This window comes from Antechinus flavipes, chromosome X (assembly GCF_016432865.1).
Source record: "Antechinus flavipes isolate AdamAnt ecotype Samford, QLD, Australia chromosome X, AdamAnt_v2, whole genome shotgun sequence".
Classification (NCBI taxonomy): Eukaryota; Metazoa; Chordata; class Mammalia; order Dasyuromorphia; family Dasyuridae; genus Antechinus; species Antechinus flavipes.
The window spans coordinates 42,531,877-42,552,247 of NC_067404.1; the positions used below are offsets into that span (position 1 = coordinate 42,531,877).

A 20,371-nucleotide genomic window follows, 5' to 3' on the forward strand; every position below is an offset into this window, starting at 1 on the left:
AATACAGTAACAGGCCCAAGAAAAGAATAATAATATTTGACATCTACATGGTGCTTTAAGGTTTTCAAATATATTTTGCTTGGCAAAAGAGCTCAGTGAAGCAGAAATCACATTGCACACAGTTCTTTCTCCAACAGGCTTTTTACAAAACATCAGCCTATTTCCCCCCACTTCTGGCTGCATGGTAGATTGTAGAAGAATTGTTTTCTTAAGGATCGTAATCAGAGGTTTTCCCCTCCTGGGTTGGTTTGCCTTGTTTTTCTAGCTAGTTATGCTCCTTAACTGGCTCCATTCTTCCCCCATGGCCACTGCTGCCTGAGGATTTACAAAGGAAATCAGTAATCCAGAACAAAGCCCTTGGTGTAGTGGAGGCAGATGTGTGTGCTGCCGCAAAGCTCCAGTAGATGGCGCAGTGAACACATGCAACCTGGGCCACAGGGTCACTGGATTTTTTTGGTTTTTTGTTTTTTGGAGGGAGTGGGGAACCATTAAACCTTGCTGAAACTAGAGCTTTCCCTCTCCAAGCTCTGTGAAAGCACTCCCTCTACAAAATGCTGCCCTGCAGGGAATCACAAGAATTTCCTTGGAGTTTCTCTTGCTTCTTAAATTAGTCATTAAACTACGCAGGGAATATTGGAGATCTCCTTTTAGTGCAGCTGTGGAGATAGAAAGTCCCCAACCCTCTGGAGGAGCTAAAGCTAGGGGCTGCCCGTCCTTCCTTCAGGTTAGCAGAGGCAGAGCCCTAGGACAGGCATTTTACACACAGTCCAGATAAGTGACTGGCACATAGTAGGCATTTAATAAGCGTTTGTTGATTCCAGAACGACCTTCAGACTTGTTCTTGTCCCTCAGAGTGTTTGGCTGTTCTCATAGAATGTGGGAGGCAGCACGGTGCAGATTATTGCTTTGGGACCTAAGTTCAAATTTCCCCTAACCTTTAGAATGTGGGGTAATTCATTCAGAGCAGGTTTCCTTTTAATCAACTATAAAATGAGGGCGTCGGATTAGTGGGGCTCCGGAGATCCTTTCCACCTCTGGGCTCAAATCCTGGTTCCACCACCAATTAACTGGGTAAATCTTTTCTTCCTCTGAACCTCAGTTTCTTTCTCTGTCAGCTGAAGGGATTGGAATTGATCCCTGATGACCTTTTCTGAATTCTCCTTCTCAAGCTCTGTTACTGATTAGCCAGCATTTAGCACAGTCCTTGGCACATTTCAAGTGATGTTTAAAAATTCATTTACTCATTCATCTGTAAAATGACAGGATTGGATTGAATGGCTTTCTTGTCCTTGGTCAGAGCTGGAAAGGAATATAAGTAAGGATCCCCAAGTCCAACTCCCTCGTCTGATGAAAAAGGAAACTGAGGCTCCCAAAAGGGACAGGATTTGCCTGGGTTTCCACAGTTAATCAGTGGTAGAAGATGGGACAGGGAGCACAGACTTCAGAGCCACAAGCAACTCTGCTCCCTTCGTTCGTCAGAGAAATGGCCTCAGAGGGCTAAAGGAATAGGGTTGTCCTAAAGTCTCATGGTTATTGGGTGGCAGAGCCGGGCCTCGATCCCAGGATCCCGGTCACCCAGCGTGGTACTCTTTGAGGCTACATCAAACTACACAGAGTGACGACAAGAATGATTCCTCCTCCATCGCACCCAAAATGCCTGGTTAAGGGGATCTGCCGTTGGAGGCACCTCCTCATCTTCCTGCCATTTCACCAGTAGCCAGCCCTCCGTGCTGGAATAATGCCAGAGCCCTTCAGAGAAGCCAGGATTGGGATGGAAGAGGAAAATTGCAATTAGTTTAATCACAAGTGTAACTAAAGAGATTACCCATCCTGGGAAATGTGCTTTTACCCAAAGCTTCCCTGTCCCCTGCTCACTGGGTCCTGTTTCTACATGGGATCCCCAGCGAAAAAGAGGCTGAACCTGCGTTCACTGGCCTGTAAATCCCCATGCAAACCAGACTCGGCATGGGGGTGGGGAGGAGAGAAAGAAAATTCCCAATTACAGCAGTGTTCTCCCTTCCTCTGGTGGTGCAGTGAAAAGGGGTCAGGATTTGGAGTCAAACTGGGACAAATCACTTCTCTAATCTGGGCCTCAGTTTCCCAATTTGTAAACAGAGGGGATTGAACTAAGTGGCCTTGAAGATCCCTTCTAACCCTAAATGTATTAAATGATGATATTTATGGCTCTCTATTTCTAGGGAAAAGAATATAGGTTTTTTAGGGGAAAAAAAAGAAGATAGGCCTTGGAATCTAGAAAAGTGAGTTCGAATCCTCCCTCTGACACTTATAGCTGTATCACCCAGAGAAAATTGTTTTCCTTTTCTAAGTTTGTTCCCTCAACTATAAAATGGAGATAATAATAATAATAATAATAGTCTCTTGCAGGGATGTTATAAGGATTACAATATCTATTATTTCTTTTCTGTTTTGTGTGAGTTGATTGGGGTTAAGTGACTTACTCAGAGTTTCACAGCTAGTAAGTGTCCCCCAATTATAATATCTATAAAGCCTTTTTGCAAACTTAAAAATACTGCAGAAAGGATTATTGTTAATCTATGATCTCTCTTGAATTCCTATTCATCCTTTAAACAACAATTTAACTACTATCTCTTCCAGGAAGCCTTTCCTAGATTATCCTTCCCAATAATGTGTTCTTTAAGGGGCCTATCCTGCTTGCTTATTTCCTCTTTCAGGCGGTTCTCTTTTTTTCCCCTGAGGCAATTGGGGTTAAGTGACTTGCTCAGGGTCACACAGCTAGGAAGTGTTAAGTGGTCTGAGGTCAAATTTGAACTCAGGTCCTCCTGATTTCAGGGCTGCCCCTAGGCAGTTCTGTTTTTGTTTTTGTTAGTTGTCTTTGTGTCTCATTCCTCCTCATAGTTGTTCCGCTCCCCCCCTCTCCCCAACTACACTAGCAACCACCTGAAGTCTTACCCAACTTTGTGCCCATCCTAGCGCCTGGCTTAGTGTTTGCTACTCAGGGAGACCATAATAATTTTTAAGTTGAATTGAGCTGAATTGAAATGTGAAGCTACAGGGACAGCTTTAAATGATTTCCTTTGTGCCCAAGTAAATGAACACATATGGCATGTAAAATCCCCCCTTCCAAAAAAAAGTACATGTCACATATGTTATATTATTATTGCAGGGATATTGAAGTCAGGGACAGAACGTCAGAGCCGGAAGGGCCCCTGCAGTTCAATGAGTCCAAACTCTTCATTATACAGTGGAGGAAAGTGAGACCCAGAAACATTAAATAACTTGCCTATGGTCACGTAATTAGAAGCATAGGATTTTTCGATTTTATTTTTTATTCTGATCTTAAGCACTAAACAGGAGCATTTCTACATCTATACAGCAGAATACAGAAATCAGATTCTAGATTAAACTCTGAATCTCCATTGCACACTGTTTGCTTTTTCCAAAGGATGCCACAAATTCTACATATTACTTTCAAAGCTGCCCTATTTGTCGGTGCTTCCTTCTGAACTACTATTCTCTTATATGTATTTTTAAAAATCATTTTTGTCATCCTATGGTTACTTGCCCCTCTTCCTCTGACAAGTCCTTTCAAATTATAAACTGGGATAAAGAAAAGGGGGGAAATCTGTATAAGAAATGAGCTGGGGGCAGCTAGGTGGCACAGTGGATAAATCACCAGCCCTGAAATCAGGACCTGAGTTCAAATCTGGCCTCAGACCACTTAACACTTTCTAGCTGTGTGACCCTGGGCAAGTCACTTAACCCCAATTGTCTCAGGGAAAAAAGAAAGAAATGAGCCGAGTTAAGCAAAGCAAATCCACACAGTGGTCACATCCAAAAAACATGGGTAACATGTTTTTCATGGATCTTCTCGAATCCTGGGTAGTCATTGCATTAAGCAGAGTTCTTAAGCCTACCTAAGTTGTTTGTCTTTACAATGTTGTTATTGGATAAACTATTTGGCTTCTGCTCGTTTCATTCTGCTAGTTCATTTACTCAGGATTCTCTTAAATTATGTCCTTCATCATTTTTTACACAAAAATATTATAATCATGTACCATAGGTTTTTCCCCCCCAGCAATCCTCCAATTGCCTAAGGAAGGTTTTTGCTTTTCTTAGAGTCCAGGTTTTTGCTTTTCTCTCCCCCCTTCTCTTTTAAGTACTCTTTAAGGTTCAGAAAATTTGCTTTGTGACAATTCCCTCCATAGTATTATCTTTACTTTTAAGTTTCCCCATAACCCATTTGTTTCTCTTTGCAGTTGGGGTGTGTGTGTGTGTGTGTGTGTGTGTGTGTGTGTGTGTGTGTGTGTGTTCAACTCTTCTTTGTCTGATTCAGGTACATGTGAAGTTTATCTGATCAGCACTTTCCCTATCCCTTCTTCTCTGTTTCCATATCTTCTTTTCATGCCCCCCAACCATCGGTAATTAAATAATTACCCATTAGCCCATTCAAAATGCTCAGATGCACCATTTTGCGTTTCTCTGAACTTTGCTGTTTGTATTTCAAAGATTTTACTCAGCTCTGGTCTTTTCATCAGAAATCCTTGTAAGTCCTCTATTCCATTAAAGATCTATTTCCCCCCGTAGAGAATTAGAGAATTATACTTAGCCTTGTGGACTGTTATTTTTGAATGGTCAACCTGTATCTTTGTGACATTATATTCAAAGATCTCCTGTCATTTATAGTAGAAGCTGCCAAGTCTTGTGTGATCCTAACTATAGTTATTTTGTTATTTGAACTGATTTGTTCTGGATACTTGTAACATTTTTTTCCCTTAAAGTGGGACCTTTAGATTTTGGCTAGGACATTCCTGAGACTTTTTCTTTCGGAGTTCCTTTCAGGGAATTGGTGGATTCTTTCTCTCATTACTTTCCCCTCGGGTTCTGATGGATTTGGGCAGTTTTTATTCTTGAGATATGATTTTCATATCTTTTTCAGGCTTTTTAAAAAATCAGCAATTTTTAAAGTGACTTTTAAATTATCTTTACTTCAACTGTTTTACCAGGTCATTTGTATTTTATATAAGATATCTCATTTTTTCCTATTTTTTCAATCTTTTGATTTTCTTTTAGTATTTCTTACTCTCTCATGGAGTCACTGATTTCTCTTTGGCTTATTCTAGTTTTCAGGGGCTCAGTTATTTTGGTAAGGTTAACCTCTTTCTCTTTAAAAATATTTGTTCTTCCGAATCTTTCCTCGAGATCTTTTATTTTATTTTTAAAGAATTTCTTGCTTCGTGTCTTCTAGATATTCATATTGTCCTTATAGAAAATATTTTTCCTTTGTCTTATTGCTTGTAGTTGTTATGAAGTCTGTTCTTTCTGTTGTACTCTCTACAAATGTCTTGTTCTCTGATGAACTGGATGAGCCCTTTTCCTATTAATCATAGATTTCCGGATGATTTTTTGTTCAGTTCTTGGATGTCAGAAATCACCATGTAGCCTCTCATTGGATTTCTTTATCAGTATTAAGAATTATGAAAATATCAAGATTTTGCTGGAGTAGGTATGTGAGAACTGTCTAGACCAAACTTTACTTGAATAGAAATCTTTTCTACAACATCCTCTCTCTCCTTTCTTCCAGAGAGCCATCCCTTATAACAAAGAATAAAAAAGAAAGAAAAAGGGAAGAGAAAAATTCAATAAAAATGATTAATACATAAAAAATAACTTATGAAATATTGAAGTCTCTATGCACCCTACTCCACTCTCTACCTCTGCAAAGGGTTGTGGGGTAGTGTCTTCTCACATCTCCTCTTTGAGACCAAACTTGTACTTTTGTCATTTTGCAGCATTAATTTTCTTCCCCCGCCACTATTCTTTTCCTTTGCATTTTTGCAGTCATTGTGTCCAATGTTTTCTGGTTCTGCTTATTTCACTCTCTCCATCAGTTCATGTAATTCTTTCCATGCTGTTTCTTATAGCACTGTACTATGCCATTTGGCATGTTGGAGAGTTTGGAGTAGGCGAGTGACATAGTGAGACCAGTGCTTTAGAAATATCACTTTGGAAGACACAGATAGAATAAAGTTGAGAGAGGAGAGACTTGAGCTGGTTTCATCTGTTTCATTGTGTCCAACTTTTCGTGACCCCGTAGCAAGCCAGGCCTTTCTGTTCTTCACTGCCTCTAAGTCTGTCCACGTTCTTATTCATTGTTTTCATGACACTCTCTCTCCATGTCATCCTCTGACATCCAAAAATATTCTCCAAAATATTTAAGCTTCAGCTTTTTAGCATTGAACCTTCCAGTGAATCGCCTGAATTAATTTCTTTAAGTTTTGACTGATTTGATCTCTTTGAGTCCAAGGGACTCTTAGACGTCTTCTCCAGTAGCACAATTTGAAAGCATCAGTTCTGCAGCATTCAGCTTGCCTTATAGTTCATTCACGGCTATACATTGCTTCTGGAAAAACCATAGCTTTGACTATGTGGACCTTTGCCACCAAGGTGATGTCTCTGTTTTTTAGTATGCTGGCCAGATTTGCCAGAGCTTTCTTTTCAAGCCTTTCATGGCTGTGGTGGCCATCTGCAGTGATCTTTGAGCCCAAGAATATAAAATCTGATGCTGCTTCCATTTTTTTTTCTCTCTTTTTGCCAGGAAATGATCAGACCAGTTGCCAAGACCTTAGTTTTTTGATGTTAACTTTCAAGACAGCTTTTACACTCTCCTCTTTCACTCTCATCAAGAAACTTCTTAATTCCTCTTCACTTTCTGCCACCAGAGTAGGATTATCTGCCTAACTGAGATAGCTGATATTCTAGCTTTTGATTCATCGAGTCTAGGATTTCACATGTACTCCAGAGCAATCTGGGGGAGAGACTTAAGACAGCCAATTAATCTGGCTAATTAGGAGGTTGTGGCAACAGTACAAGTGAGAGGTGATGAGAGCATGACCTAGAGTGGGATGTTGTGGGAGTGGATTCTACCAAATGTAGCCATTGAATAGATATGTGGAGTGGAGGAGAATGAAGAATCAAGGATGACTTGGAGGTTGTGAACCCAGGTGACTAGAAAGACAATAGCGCCCTTGGCAGAGATAGGCAAATTCAAAAGACAGGGAAACTGGGAAGATGAGAATGATGAGGGGTTTCTTGGGATGCATTGATTTTGAGATAGCTTTTAGGCTATACGAAGTGAAATGTTCAATAGGAAACTGGTAATGTGGGACTGGAGCTCAGGAGAGAGATTACTGCTAGCGTTATGGATTGAGAAACATATATAAAGTTCCAAGTCATGTGAACGACAAGGTGGAGGAGTGAACAAGAAGGATAGCAAGAAAGCCAGTTGAGTTGGATCTCAGCTTCAGGGTTCTCCAAGGCATAGGAGATAAGCTGGGGTGCTCTCTTGGTCTCCAGTAATATTATAAACAAGGAGGTTAGCAGTGAGCTGACTCCATGAAATAAAGAATCATTACATTTCTTCAAAGCATCCTTTCCCCCCCAAAGGTTACAGGTATAAATTTATTCTTAAAGCATAACTTTATTCATAAAGCACCCAACCATGTCCCATCACACCCCTTTTCTTCAGCCCCATCACCCACCTTTGATAAATTCCAATGGTTCCCTATCACCTGTAGCATCAAATATATAATCCTTGGTTTAGCATTCAAGGCTCTTCTTCTCCAGGCTAACTTTCCAGTCTTAACACATTCCTGCCCTGCTCTATATATTCCAAAATTCCATGGCTCCGGCCTCCTTATTTTTCCTCGAACAAGACTCTTCATCTCTTGGCTTTGAGCATTTTCATCGGGCTGTCCAGTAAGTTACACGCCTGCAAATCTCTCCTTCTCTTTGCTTCCCCGGCTTCCTTCAAATCCCAGCTAAAACTCCACTTTCTTTGCAGATCCCCCTTAATGTACTAGCTCCCCCCCACCCCCCACTGAGTATCCCTAATTTATTCTGACTTGTTTGTTGTTTGAATGAGAATTCATTAGACTGTGAGCTCCTTGAGAACAGAGACATTTTTTCTTTTCCTTGTATCTCTAGTGCTTAGCACAGTGCCTGGCACACAGTAGACATTTAATAAATGCTCATTGTCCTGGCTGAATTAAAGAACCATAATCTGTCAGAAAAGGAAGGGACTTTAGAGTTCATTTAATCCCATCTCCTAATTTTGTAGATGAGGAAAACAAAGCACAGGGACTAGAGTAATTTACCCAACGTCACACAGCACATTTACAAACTCATTTTCAGTTACATCTGCCAAATATTTCCAATTTTTTCATTTTAGAAGGAATGTAATAATCTGTATTCTTCATCTGTTTTTCAATAAACCATCCTTTTCACTACACTCCCCTCCAACACACACACACAAACACACACACACACACACACACACACACACACACACGCACGCACGCATTTGGCTTTTTGTTACCAAAAGTCAGACATTAGATTTATGGACCCCGCCTATATCTGACATGCAAACCAAGTTTGTCAAAGCATATTCCTAATATTGGCATATGCTTCTGCTCCCCACGGGAGGAAATCAGAGAGAAAATCATATGAGCACATTCCCAAATCATGATGATCTTGAAATTCATAATTAGGGATTAAAAATACTAATTGACAAGAACACAATTACACTACTGCAGCTGGAGCCAGCCTGATCTTGTGAATAAACTGCTGGATTGAATCAGGAAGCTGTAGGTTCAAATCAGAACGTGAATCCTTATTAGCCAGGAACCTAGACAGAAGACAACTTTGTCCCTCAGTTTTCTCATCTTTATAATGGGGATAATAATGGCCTCTCTTCCATAGAGTTGTTGTAAGGTACAAGGTTGTTTAGTCTTTTGAGGCATTAATCCAGTTTGGGGTTTTCTCAGCAGAGATACCATTTCCTGCTCCTGCTAATTTTACAGATGAGAAAACTGAGGCAAACAGCGTTAAGTGACTCATCCAGGGTGATGCAGTTAGTAAGTATGTAAGGGAAGATTTGAACAGAGTTCTTAATTCTCATCCCAGGGCTCTACGATGCTACTAAGCTGCCCTCTTCAAATGGGAAAGTGTACATAAAGTGCCTTCCCTTCAAAATTGTCTTATATTGGATGTCCTAAAAGTCTTAGTGAGGTTTTAAGCTTTAATAGCTTAAGTAGTTATTCTTTTAGTTTTATTGGCTTAAGCTTTAATAGCTTCAAACTATAGTAAGACTTCTGGGAAATCCTGTAGGTTTTGTAGATCCCCGGATATGTACAAGCCTTCTCTGACTAGACTATGAATTGTTGGAAAGTAGATTCTATTTTCACTTTTGTCTTTGTATCTCCAGGGCTTTGCCCACAGTAGGTGCTTGATAAATGCTTCTTGTTAACTTGAGGCTGTTTGGCAAACTTTAAAGTGCCACAGAAATGTTAATTTTTATTATTATCCATTTCCCTGAACCTCAATTTTCTCATTTTTAAAATGGGGATGGTAATAATTCCTTCATATTCCCATGTAATTCTTTTGAGGAAAGGGCTTTGTAAATCTTATAGTGCTATCAAAATGGGAGTTGTTATTTTTACCTACCCAAAGGGTTGTTTTAAGAGAAGTCTGTTGTAGCCCTTGGGATACTTTAGAAATGAGTTATAATTGTTATTAATAAATCCCTAACGAAGGAGACACTGTAGGGCATTCTCTGGCATTTAGTTGCTCTGTGAAGGTACTTTGTCGTCAGGATCCAGAGGGAAACCTAACACCCCCCCTCCAGACCTTCCCCCCAAAAGAGATTTCTATTTCTCCACAGTCCACCGTCTTTTGATGTTCCTACCGTATGGAGGAGAAAGGCAAAAGACAAATGTGTGTTTGATCCCAAGAGATGGGAACCAACTCTGGGGTAGCAGCATCTGGCCAGAGGTGGAGCCTCGCTAGTCACTTAGCGTCCTGGCGGGCTGTGGATGGGAGAGCCTCACAGACCCCAGGGTGGCCGTGTCTAGCTACTCCCCTCCACCCCCAACACTCACTTACCCTTCTAATCATTGTGGGGCTTTCAATGGGAATCTTGTCACTTCACTTTTGAGGCACGACCTATGGCAGGTCCTGGGGGAATATATTAAAAACATTCGCTGAAGCCCATATACTTTCTTCCCATATCGAGCCCAGGGGGGAGGCCGATGGGCTTAATTTATGTGGCAAAGGGCCTGGGAAGGCCTCCTGAAAAGAAATCCAGCCACAAGGCCTGCAGGAAGTGGGGGGATGGAAGGAGGGAGGAAAAGGAGGAGACCAAGAACATGCCAGAAGCCTCTCTCCCTTAAACTGGAGGAAAGGATACACACACATACCCCCTTTAAATCAATCCCATTTTGATCCATAATAAAAATGATCGAAATTCCCAGGCCCCTGGTGCATTATTGTTTCCAAAAAACTTTCAGTACCACAGCCCCGTGACGAAGGGCGCATGAATGCTGTTATTGGTATTTTGCAGATGAGGAAACTGAGGCCCCAAGAAGGGAAATAGATTGCCCACAATGATACAGCTGGTTAGCACAAGGGCTAGGATCTGAATTCCTCTATTGTGGTCCATCTCATTCTCTTCCTCCCCCCCCCCCCCCCGCAACATCCTGATTCCCAACTCATGCTAGTTTCCATTCTCCCCAGCAAGCCTTTTGTTGTGTAGTATCCTGACCAGAGTAGTTTGAAGATGATGGTGGACCTCACCGTGCTTAGGACCTGTCTTTCTTTTTCTCCTTCACCCCCTTCCCTTCCCTAGGTACAGCCAGAAGGTGGCCAAGAATGGATCCAAAGGTCTGACCAGCAACCATGACGTGAAAGCCAAAGGACCTGAGCCGATAATAAGTCAAATCATCGACAAGCTGAAGCACATTAACCAGGTAAGTGGTACGTGGGACAGGAAGGAAAATGGCACCTGTTCAATGACAGGTGTCCCAGCAAGGAATCCGTCGGTCCACTGGCCTGTGTGTACGCACCAGCTTTTGCTCCTAATTCTGACCCTGGAGCCAAATGGAACACATGACGGCCCTTAAAATGCCAAAAGGCAGCTAGAATGGTCCATCCTACCCCACCCTTATACATACTCAAGCCATGCTGATCATGGCTTCTTTCCTTCACTAGAGATGTGTCCCATTCTTTCAGCTAAATCTCTTCTGACGTGGTCTTCCATCCAGTCACCATCTGGCTTGTGTGCTCGCTTCCAAACACTCCATAGTTTTTCAGTGGCCTCCCAGAATGGACACAGTGCTCCAGTTGTGATCAGACCAGGGCAGGGTACAGTGGGACTATTGACTCTCTCATGCTGGATGCCCTACGTTCCAGTAGAACAGGAGTGGAGAATTTCTGACCCACAGACTGTATAAGGCCCAGGAAATCATTTGCTAAAGTGAACCCAGGCAGTGATGAGCTGAAAGCTAGGTACGACAACACCCACAGCTTGAGTTCTGCAAGTTGATGATTTTGTGTGGCCCGAGAATGATGTTATAAAAATATCCAAATGGCCCTTGGCAGGAAAAAAAAAAGGTTCCCCAGTTCTACAAAAGAGCATGAGTATGCATTTGCTTTTGAGAGGCTGGGGAGAGGACATTGCCTCCATCTTCTATCGAGATGGTGGAAACTGCTTATGCTTAAGACCCTTACTGGCACCCTAAACCCTCCCAAAGAAAACAGGGATCCGGGCCAGCCCAAGATGGCCATTTCCTGGGGATCCAAGGCCTTTGCCTGACTTCATTTATTCCACAAGCATTTATTAAATGCCTGCTGTGTGCCAGGCACCATTCCATACTCTCGTCATACAGAGACAAAAGCAAAAATAGGGGTGTTGCCATTATACCGGGGGAGGCATAGAATACGCACAGGTAAATGAATGCAAAGTCATTTGGTGGAACAGTGGTAACAGTTGAGAAAATTGAGAAAGGTCTCATTGTGCAGGTGGTACTTGAGCTGAATCTCGATAAAAGCTAGGGCTCCTGAGAGGCAGAGGTAAGGAGAAAGTATATTCCAGGCCTGGGGAACAACCAGCATGAGCAGTCATGGAAACAGGGAATGGGGTAAAGTGTCCATTAAACCCAGAAAGGGATGGCAGAGCTAAACTTCAAAATGAGAAACAGTGCTGTTGAGCCCCATAGTGGCCATTTTGCCAACATCTTCTCGGTGGGCATTGACCTGAGCCCTCCTCAAAGACCACTGTCCCTGGCTCTAAGCTAGTTGTTCCCAAACACTGAGATAACTCACGTTTTGCCAGGATCACTGACAGGGAAGATCAATCACTCTCCACATCCTTGAAGTGGATTGGGGAAAAGTCCTCAGTAATTTGCTGCATCTGAAATCCCCACCAACGTTTTGTGAAACTTCCTGTGCCCCTTACTTATGCCCCACTAAGGCCTTTACTTCTTTTCCAAGGGCTTCACGATCCCCATTGAACCTTGTCCATAAGTAACATTCATCCCTGCCCAAAGTAACTGGTGGTGGTTAGTGAATGAGTGTGGCCCGATGGGTTTCAATTAATATTTGGTATTGAGTGATGGAAAAAGGTAGCTTATCAAGGGCCTAGCTAGCAGAGCCAGTCCTGACCCAGGGACTTGGGGGAAAACAACTGGAAAAGAAGCCTGTCCATTGTGCTCAGGACCAATTCAGACTACTCCCCAGTCTGATGTGGGGACTTCTGTGTGACTGATATTAGTGCAATATCTTTTTAAAAACAGAACCATTTATAAGGCTTATCCTCCATTTGAAAAGGCTCGGCAATAGCGCTGTGATTGAGAATTCATTACAGTGGACGGGCGTTTGGATGTGACCCCCCAGTGGCTAGTAAAATGATCTGTACTTGGTGAGTGTAGAATAAATATTTGATAATGATGTTAATGAGGATGTTATAACAGAAAAATGTACAGAACATGGGTTGAATAGCTAGATTTAGATAAATATTATATACATGTATCTATTCATATATACTGTTATTATGTGAAAAAGAGAAGAGAGAAAGTAAGAAGGACCAGGGAGGGTTAGTTGAGAGAAGAGGAGAGGAGAGAGGAGGGTTAGTTGAGGAGGCGGGGTGGGGGGGCAGTGGTTAGATAGTCAGAAAGGAAGAGAAAGGGACATTACGAGCAAATGCTCTGAAACAGGCGCAAGGAGATGTGAATGGTTCAATGTCACTCATCCCCATCATGAGATTAATAACTCAGTGCATGTTTCTCCTCAAAGCTAGATGAGCAGTCTCGTTTTCTTTTGTAATGTAGAGCTGATTTTTACATACAGATATGAAGAAATAAGACGTGATCTTTGCATAGAATTCTTGAGCGCCCACAAGCACACATCTTTATGGGACTATGGGTTTGGTATAACTAGAAAAAGTCTTGCTGCTGCTGCTGCTGCTGCTGCTGCTGCTGCTTCCCTATGACTGTAGAACTTGAGATTGGAAGGGAACCAATGCTGCTTTGTTGGAATGAGATCTCACCTATCTCCTCCTTTTCTCCCCCAACAATAGAAAGGGCTACACAAACAGTAATATATGAGTGCTAAATTTTCAAATACTGGCAGTGAAAGCCTTGTTTAGTCTTGCTTTTACGTGGGGCTTGAGCAAGCCCTAGTGTAAGTGACCACTTCAGGGCTATTACCCATGGCTGCTGCTTTCTCATCTGTGTAGCCAAGCTGCCCTGCCTTTCTTACTGGGCTAACACTCCTGTATGTTCCACTTACTATCTTTGTATTAATGCATAATGATAGTCAAAAATATACTGAATTTGGAGTCATGACAAACGGGTATGAATCCCAGCTTGGCTACAGCTGTCAGCTGTGTGGCCTGCCAAATGATTTAACATCTTTGGGCCTCAGTTTCCTTATCTGCAAAATGAAGGCATTGAACTAGATGGCCTCTGAAATTCCTTCCGGCTCCATATCTGTGACCCTAGGAACTCTGTCGAGTTCCCTCCCCTCATCCTGCAAAGCCCCAGATGGAGCTTGACGGGGAGCGTGGTCCGGTTTGTTAGGGAGCCCATTGCTTCCCTCTATTCACATCCTGCGTCCAGGCCACAAACAATTCTACTTCCTTTCAGAACAAGCAAACAGAAATAAGTAAATGAGTAAGCACCTGCTTCTCATGAAGGACGAACTTGGGGCCAATTGTCATGGTTGCTGTTCAGTTGCCTGAATGCTCTGAGCTCAACGCATCTGTGCTAAAGGATTTTCCCTAATCTGTGGTACTTGGAACAGCTGGACCAAGTGTTTTCAGACCTTAAAAAAGGCCACATTTTGGCCAGGACTCAAAATAGAGAGAGTGTCAGCCCTCAAAGGAAGCACTGGGGAAGCTGTGAATAAGAGAATAACAAATGTGAGGAGAACTCCCCCCTCTGTAGGGTTCAGCTTCCTCCCTGTGCAATGAGGGGGTTGGCCAAGTTTCTCTCTCTCTCTCTCCTTTTCCTCCCCAACCCTCTTTGGGGCTGTGATTCTCTGAAGATGCCTTGCATCTAGGTAACACTTAATAGTTTATAAAGTTTTGGTTCATCTCAAAGGCTAGAAGAAAAGAAATATAGCTTTTTGGTGTCTTATGCCTAGATGGCAACCCTTCCCTCTACCATTTATTAAGATCTCATTAGTCCAGACAGAAACTCATTCTTACTGCCCCCCTGGGGAGAAATAACACTGTCCCCATTTTGGGGAAACTGAGGCACAAAGTTCTTAAAGGCCTTGTTTCTGTGATAGTAAAATTACCTAACGGGTCTCTCCTCCCCCCTAAGAAATCCAAATATTTCGGTGGTGTCAGCACAGGGAAATGGGCTCATTTGGGGCCATTGAGTGGAGGAAGCTCCTTGTGTTGCACGTGAGAGAGTTCCTTGGGAAACTCTTCTTGTGATAAGGTTGCAGGGAGAACCACCAATGTGAGGAGTTGCTGATTGTGTGGGAACTTCTACCAGAAAGTTGAGGGCAAGCTGCAGAATAAGGAAGGAGATGATGTCGCTTGGGCCAAACCACTCAATTATGTTGGTGATTGGACTGTGTGTAACTGCAACATCCTCGGTGTTTTGGGGGGTATTTCTCTCCTAGTGTCAGCATAGTGGTGTAAATGTACACATATGTGTTGGGGAGGGGAGTTGGGAGCATAGCCATGTATACTTGAGTCATTGGATTGAACTGTTCTATAGTGCACATAGAACATAGCCCAGTACTAGAGAAAGAAGTAAGGCTTGATAAATATTGAAGTCAGACTGATCCTGCCTAAAACTGCTTCCATGAATGACATTAGCTGAGCTTGCTCCTGATTCCTGTCCCTAGAAGAAAGGGTCCTGGCAAGCATCAGTCTTGGGTCAGATTGAAATTAAGCTAAACTGATGTGATATTTGGGTATCATGGACACACAGGGTCCAAATGGACAACTCGGTGCCGGGGCCCAAAAGCAAATGTCATGGTGATGCTGCTTTTGGTTCCCCATATGCCTGCTTATATCACAGCCTCAGAGTGGGCTGGGAGATCATGGCCCAACTATTATCTGGACAGGAATACACCCTTCAGTGTCAAAAAGTAGTCACCCAGGCTTCTCTGGAAGATCAGTAATGGAGAAACTGGCTCCTTCCAAACTTGCCTTTTCTACCTAGAGGCACTTCCTGTTTCCCAGCAAACCCCATTCCCCACCTCTCTACTGTAGGACAAATACCTCCAGTTCATTATGTAAAGGTGAGGCTGGATTGAATAAATAACAATTACCTCACCCCATAAGTGTTATCTTAACAAGGTGAGAATACATCTTCATAAATCAAAGGCTCCTGACTATGTGCAAAAAGCTGAGGAAACTTGGTTATATATCAGAAATCTTCATCTATAAAATATCAACCCAATTTGGGTCCCAGTGATGGGAGAGAAGGTTCCCCCAAAACACCCAAAAGGCACTGCTTAAGAGTGGGGGAGAATGTTTTTGGCATCAGCCCCAACTTGTATCCTTTTGCCTTTCCCCTTCCCCTTCCTCCATATTTTGACTGAAGGGCCAGGGGTCCAGAGGATTTTGAACTTCCCACGATTGACCAAGCCTTATCTCTCAGATAGTGTCTAGATCACGAGATAAGAATAGGCTGGATATCCTATAGAAAAACTAATTCACAGCTCTACAAGCAGCCCAACAGAAAAGCAACACTCTTCCCGGGGGCCTTCCTAAGCACCCTCCAAAAGGGGAAAAAGGACATTCAGCCATCAAAAGCTAAGAGTTAGCCTTTTGTCACACATGCTCTCAGCTTGAGGCCACTTTCCCTAGATTCTGTAGGGACTTATGGGAAAGTATGTCACAGGATTTTTGAAGGATGTTGAATACCCAACGTTCCTATTACACTACCTTGGTAAAACACTCCTTTAGAAGAACTCATTTAGTCTGGCTGATGATTTGATCTGAACTGCTAATCAAAAATGGAAACAAACCAGTGGGGGCTTATGAGCCAATAGCATTAGAAAGACAAGCCCCATCCCTTCATGGATACCCCTGGGATCCTCAGAGGAAAGTGTATGTAGCCTAGCTCTGGGGGACCTCACTTGTCAGCTTGAGTGGGATTTGGGATAATTACTCCCAGAATTTACTTGTGCTATAATAGACCCATAGCTTTAGAGGCCGCCGAACTCTTGGAGCTCACTTGGTTCAGCCTTCTCCTCCTACAATCCCAAGTGAGACTTAGTAAGGTTAGGCGGTTTGCTTAAGATCACAAGTAGCCAGAAGTGGTGTCATTCTGACCCATGTCCCGATTCCCGAAGTGGAGCCCTTTCCACTGTACCACACAGCTCTACCCTCTAAACGGATCCTTACGTGACATCTTCTTGAGACCTTTCACCATCCTATTGGCTCTCCACTGGCCTTGTATACCCTCAAAATAGCTTCACTCTCCCTGAGAAATTTGCAGCTGCCTTCTCCTGGATGATAGCTAGTGTTGATAGCCCTGGTTATAACATAGACACTAAGCAGAAAAAGTAACATTGTTTTTGGACTAGCAGGCTCCTCCGACAGCCTAACCTTGAGGGTATGAGTCCAAGGTCAGGCCCCAGGCCTTTGCTTGGGAAGGCTGCAGGTGCAGCCTGCCTCCCCCTTCTCTTAGGCCCAAGTTCACATGTCACATTCCCATGCCTGGAAAAGGAACAAGGGGGGACTTTTCATTTCCTTTTCCAGTTGTGGATTTGTGGCTGGATTTATCACGGTGTTTGGGGAGAGGCGTTCAGCTTGTATAAGTCGTCCACGTCAATCCCTGAATTGCTTTCTGACCGGTTGATATTTTTCTTCCAGGCTCCAAGGCCTGGAAGCTAATAGTAATGACCAGCAGACACGAGCAGCGTGGCGGTATTGTGGGCCATTTCTCCTCTTAGTGGATTTTATCAGTAACATTTGATTTCCTGTGCGGAGGAACAGGGCCATGGTAATGTAGTCAGACTGGAACCTGCCTCAGACAGTATTGCTTCCAAGGAAATCCAACAATTTATTGCTTTCCTCCAGTTTCGGGTCAGGTTCAAATGAAAGAAATTCCAGAGATTGTTTTCATTCCAGGTAGAAGCAGTTGAAACTCGGGCAGCCAATACCTGCTCATTCCAGCTTGAGAGGTTTTGATTCAGAGGTGAATAAAGACAGGCCAAGTAGAAAAAAAGAACCCTGGGCTGGAGGTCGGGAAACAGAAACACTTTGGGACTTCTGGGTCCCATGAAAATCAAAGCTGGATTTGGAGCCTGATTCTGCTCTTTGCCTTCTGGGTGATCTTGGGCAAGGCGAGTCGGCAGGCATTCGTCATGCATTTCCTACGTGCCAGGCACTGTGCTAAGCACTGCGGCAATGGATACGAGCTGAAAAAAGACAGTTCCTGCCCTTGAGAAGCTTACAGTCTCATGGAGGAAGGTAGCAGAGAAGGAAAATGAAAGGGGGAAAGGATGGATAGGGTAGGAGAAGGTACTTGGGCCCAACAGAAAGTCCCCAGTGGAACCTGGACCAGAGGAAGCTGGGGCTGGCCTGGGCATTTTTTAAATAGAGGAACCAGCCAATAAGAGAAAGGGGATTAAAGGGCAGAGAGTACTTCCAGTGTGAGAAGTGGGAAAGAGTGAACTTCCCAGATGAAGAGATTTTTATGGCATAGGGGAAAAAAAGTCCCACATCATCCCTCTTTAAAATGAAAAGCAATGAGTAGGCAATAAGGAAACCAAGCGATCACTCTTTGCAGATGATATGATGGTATACCTAGAGAACCCCAGAGATTCTACTAAAAAGCTATTAGAAATAATTCATAACTTTAGCAAAGTTGCAGGGTACAAAATAAATCCCCCAAAATCCTCAGCATTTTTATACATCGCCAACAGCAAGAGACACAAAGAGAGATTCCATTCAAAATAACTGTTGACAGCATAAAATATTTGGGAATCTATCTACCAAAGGAAAGTCAGGTATTACATGAGCAAAATTATAAAAAACTTTCCACACAAATAAAGTCAGACTTAAATAATTGGAAAAATATTAAGTGCTCTTGGATAGGCCGAGCAAATATAATAAAGATGACAATACTCCCTAAACTCATCCATTTATTCAGTGCTATACCAATCAGACTTCCAAGAAAATATTTTAATGATCTAGAAAAAATAACAACAAAATTCATATGGAACAATAAAAAGTCGAGAATCTCAAGGGAATTAATGAAAAAAAAAAATCAAATGAAAGCGGCCTGGCTGTACCTGATCTAAACTTATATTATAAAGCAGCAGTCACCAAAACCATTTGGTATTGGCTAAGAAATAGATTAGTGGATCAGTGGAAAAGGTTAGGTTCACAAGACAGAATAGTCAACTATAGCAATCTAGTGTTTGACAAACCCAAAGACCCTAACTTCTGGGATAAGAATTCATTATTTGATAAAAACTGCTGGGATAACTGGAAATTAATATGGCAGAAATTAGGCACGGACCCACACTTAACACCGTGTACCAAGATAAGATCAAAACAGGTCCATGATCTAAGCATAAAGAACGAGATTATAAATAAATTAGAGGAACATAGGATAGTTTATCTCTCAGACTTGTGAAGGAGAAAGAAATTTGTGACAAAAGATGAATTAGAGACCATTACTGATCACAAAATAGAAAATTTTGATTATATCTAGTCAAAAAGCCTTTGTACAAACAAAACTAATGCAAACAAGATTAGAAGGGAAGCAACAAACTGGGAAAACATCTTCACAGTTAAAGGTTCTGATAAAGGCCTCATTTCCAAAATATAGAGAGAATTGACTCTAATTTATAAGAAATCAAGCCATTCTTCAATTGATAAATGGTCAAAGGATATGAACAGATAATTTTCAGATTTTGAAATTGAAACTATTACCACTCATATGAAAGAGTGTTCCAAATCACTAATGATCAGAGAAATGCAAATTAAGACAACTCTGAGATACCACTACACACCTGTCAGATTGGCTAAGATGACAGGAAAAAATAATGATGAATGTTGGAGGGGATGCGGGAAAACTGGGACACTGATGCATTGTTGGTGGAGCTGTGAACGAATCCAACCATTCTAGAGAGCAATCTGGAATTATGCCCAAAAAGTTATCAAACTGTGCATATCCTTTGATCCAGCAGTGTTTCTATTGGGCTTATATCCCAAAGAGATACTAAAGAAGGGAAAGGGACCTGTATGTGCCAAAATGTTTGTAGCAGCCCTATTTGTAGTGGCTAGAAACTGGAAATTGAATGGATGCCCATCCATTGGAGAATGGCTGAATAAATTGTGGTATATGAATGTTATGGAATATTATTGTTCTGTAAGAAATGACCAGCAGGATGAATACAGAGAGGCTTGGAGAGACCTACATGGACTGATGCTAAGTGAGATGAGCAGAACCAGGAGATCATTATACACTTCGACAACGATATTGTATGAGGACATATTCTGATGGAAGTGGATTTCTTTGACAAAGAGACCTAACTGAGTTTCAATGGATAAATGGACAGAAACAGCTACACCCAAAGAAGGAACACTGGGAAACGAATGTGAACTATTTGCATTTTTGTTTTTCTTCCCAGGTTATTTTTACCTTCTGAATCCAATTCTCCCTGTGCAACAAGAGAACTGTTCGGTTCTGCAAAAAATAAAATAAAATAAAATGAAAAGCACCAGTGACAACAACATATCCATTGCCAGATTTTTCTTTCCTGGCTGATGAGAAGCCGAGAGATCCTCCTGGGAGTCAACTTCCTGACCCCTTATCTGGGAGACACATGGTCCGCTGCCTTTAATTGTATTGCTTCCATGTCTTTCCTTGTTTTTCTTCTTTTCTCCAATTTTTATAGCTTTGCCAAGTTATAATAACTGCTGTCTTGGTGATGCTTTCCAGCTTCCCACAAGCTTTATTTCCTTGTACAATCCTGGACGGAAAGCAGTGAGATTGTTATTATCCCCATTTCAGAGAAGAGGACACTGAGATCCAGAGCTGGAAACTGATGTAGTCATTATTCGTATAGCTAATGG

The 20,371-nt window shown here is 42.3% G+C and overlaps 1 protein-coding gene across 1 annotated transcript in view; it reads left to right on the forward strand.

Annotated features, from left to right (window-relative positions):
- The window catches only part of GPC3 (glypican 3), a 703,653-nt gene that overhangs the window by 514,768 nt on the left and 168,514 nt on the right, over positions 1-20,371 (forward strand). Inside the window, exon 6 of the mRNA XM_051968697.1 lies at positions 10,664-10,784. Coding sequence (XP_051824657.1) covers positions 10,664-10,784 — 121 coding nt within the window. The remainder of the gene's footprint in view (positions 1-10,663; positions 10,785-20,371) is intronic.